The 2181-nt window shown below is 36.3% G+C and overlaps 1 protein-coding gene across 1 annotated transcript in view; it reads right to left on the reverse strand.

The window, feature by feature from the left end:
- Positions 1-2181, reverse strand: part of ERBB2 (erb-b2 receptor tyrosine kinase 2) — a 138358-nt gene that overhangs the window by 16190 nt on the left and 119987 nt on the right. The window contains exons 18-19 of the mRNA XM_018563598.1: positions 988-1110; positions 64-162 (exon numbers count right to left, since the gene is read on the reverse strand). Of these exons, the coding sequence (XP_018419100.1) occupies positions 64-162; positions 988-1110 (222 nt within the window). The remainder of the gene's footprint in view (positions 1-63; positions 163-987; positions 1111-2181) is intronic.

The raw sequence follows: 2181 nt of genomic DNA on the forward strand, positions 1-2181 counted from the left end.
ATACACATATATACATACACATATATATATACACACGCACACACACATATATATAACACTTACATCCAGGATTTCTTTGTTGGCTTTCGGAGAAGTGTTTTCTCGCAAAACTTTGATGGCAACCTGGATTTTAATGTCCTCTCCATCTGGGATCCAGATACCCTAAAATAAAAGAAACATGAAAATGTTAGCAACCTTGACTTGCATTATTCAGTATATCAGGAGAAGGAGAAGTGGAGAAAACACATATCCACAGAATAAATGAAGCAGAATTGCAAGATCCTTGCACTGTAAATCCTCAAGTACATGTTCTTCTCCAGCAAGGAGAACAGTGAGCAGCACAGTAGTGACATCCCCAAATGTCACTTCAAATGTCGCAAGACTAGCAGTCAGAAGCAGCAGTACTTTTCACAGTGCAGAAATACAGCTATGAGCAATTAAAATGTCTAGCCGTTCCCTAAAAGTTTACAAATTAACTTTATGAGTTCAGGTCTACTTTAACAATCATGTCTCTCCTTCTAAAACCAGGAAGGCTAATAATACACAAATGCAGACGTTGTGTATGCTTACAAAAAGGTCCACAATTTTTCATTTTTGTGCATGATTTTTAGAGGCTCATTTTAAAAACATTTAACACAAGGATAAGGATCTATATTTTAGCTAATCAACCATAATTTTAAAATTTTATTTGACTCAGTTGAAATAACTTGTCATTTGAAAAAAAAAATAAGGATCCTTATCCTGCTTGTGTTAGCTTTGCAAATTAGGCCTAATTGTGTTTCTTTCCAGCTGGAGTTCAATGAAAATATACCGGGATCATGGTTCAGTATACCAAGTTAGTGCTAAAGTACTCATCAGATTTTTTTGAAGAGTTGAGTGAGAACTGTATATATTGCTGAACTGCCCCCAACCCCACCTCTCCACCTTCCCCAAGTAGAATGGTTTTAACGCCAACCTGGGGGACCTTGTTGCATTAATGGTTCTCACCTTATACACAGTGCCAAAAGCACCAGACCCCAGGATTTTCATTTTCTTCAACTCTGTCTCCTTGAGAATCCTCATCTGTGCCTGGTTAGGCATGGCTCCACTTGGGGTTAACGGTTCCACCAACTGTATACAATACATTCAAGTATTACTGCTTAAAGAATATATTAATGCTGTAATTTGTATGAGAAACATATGAGGTTTTTTTCCATGTAACTCGTTTGCATTATTCTGAGGACCAAAGGTGTATGGGCACCTTCAGATTTTCCAAAGCAAAGCATCTAATTGAAGCTTTTGTTATACTATTCTGGTGGTACAGAATCATCTTTGCAAGCTCAGAAAGCATGCATGAGCATCAGAAGTGATCAGTGCCCCAGATATTTCCCAAAGAGGAAAAATAACTTCACTACTAGTTTCAATCAATGGAAATGTAATTTACTGTTAGTATTCACGGGGGATAGGTATATGTGTGTCTATGTGTATATATATATATATATGTATATACACACACACACACACACACACACACACACACACACACACACACACATATATATCCCCTCTATATCTAAACACAATCATAGAACACTATTATATTTGAATTGATGAACTGCAATGCCGAATTGTACCTGCAACTGGACTGGCATTATAGAACACATGTGAAGTAGTAAAACTCCTTTAAGTTATGGTCATTCATTAACGTTCCTACTCCTCAAAAGTATAGTATGTAAAGTCTTTTTGTAATGCTTTTTAGATAAAGAAAATAAAGATAAGCTTGAGGTAAAAATATAAAGACATTTTTAATGTATGGTAAATACATTATGGTAAATGTATGTATGTATGTATGGTAAATTGTAGATACAACTGCAGATAGGGTGAGGCATATTTGAACAGGCTCTGCTCCCTGCTTTGCAGTGCAACATAGTGATTGTGCTTTACTACTCATTCTCAAAATACAAGTCTTTGGGGGTGATTTACTAACCTAAACACACGCACGCACTAGGTGCGTGTGATTTTTACACAGCAAAGCGTATTTATCAACCAACAAGTCTCTAAAAGCATATTTCCACTAATACCATATATGGAAAAATCATGCACATGATGCATATATAATGCTGCTTCACAGTTTAGACAAAAATGGTTAGCTCATGCATTTACATTCCTGCATTCATCAAGGCAAGCAACACAATGTAGAGC

Source organism: Nanorana parkeri, unplaced genomic scaffold (assembly GCF_000935625.1).
Source record: "Nanorana parkeri isolate BGI_ZX_2015 unplaced genomic scaffold, ASM93562v1 scaffold679, whole genome shotgun sequence".
Lineage (NCBI taxonomy): Eukaryota > Metazoa > Chordata > Amphibia > Anura > Dicroglossidae > Nanorana > Nanorana parkeri.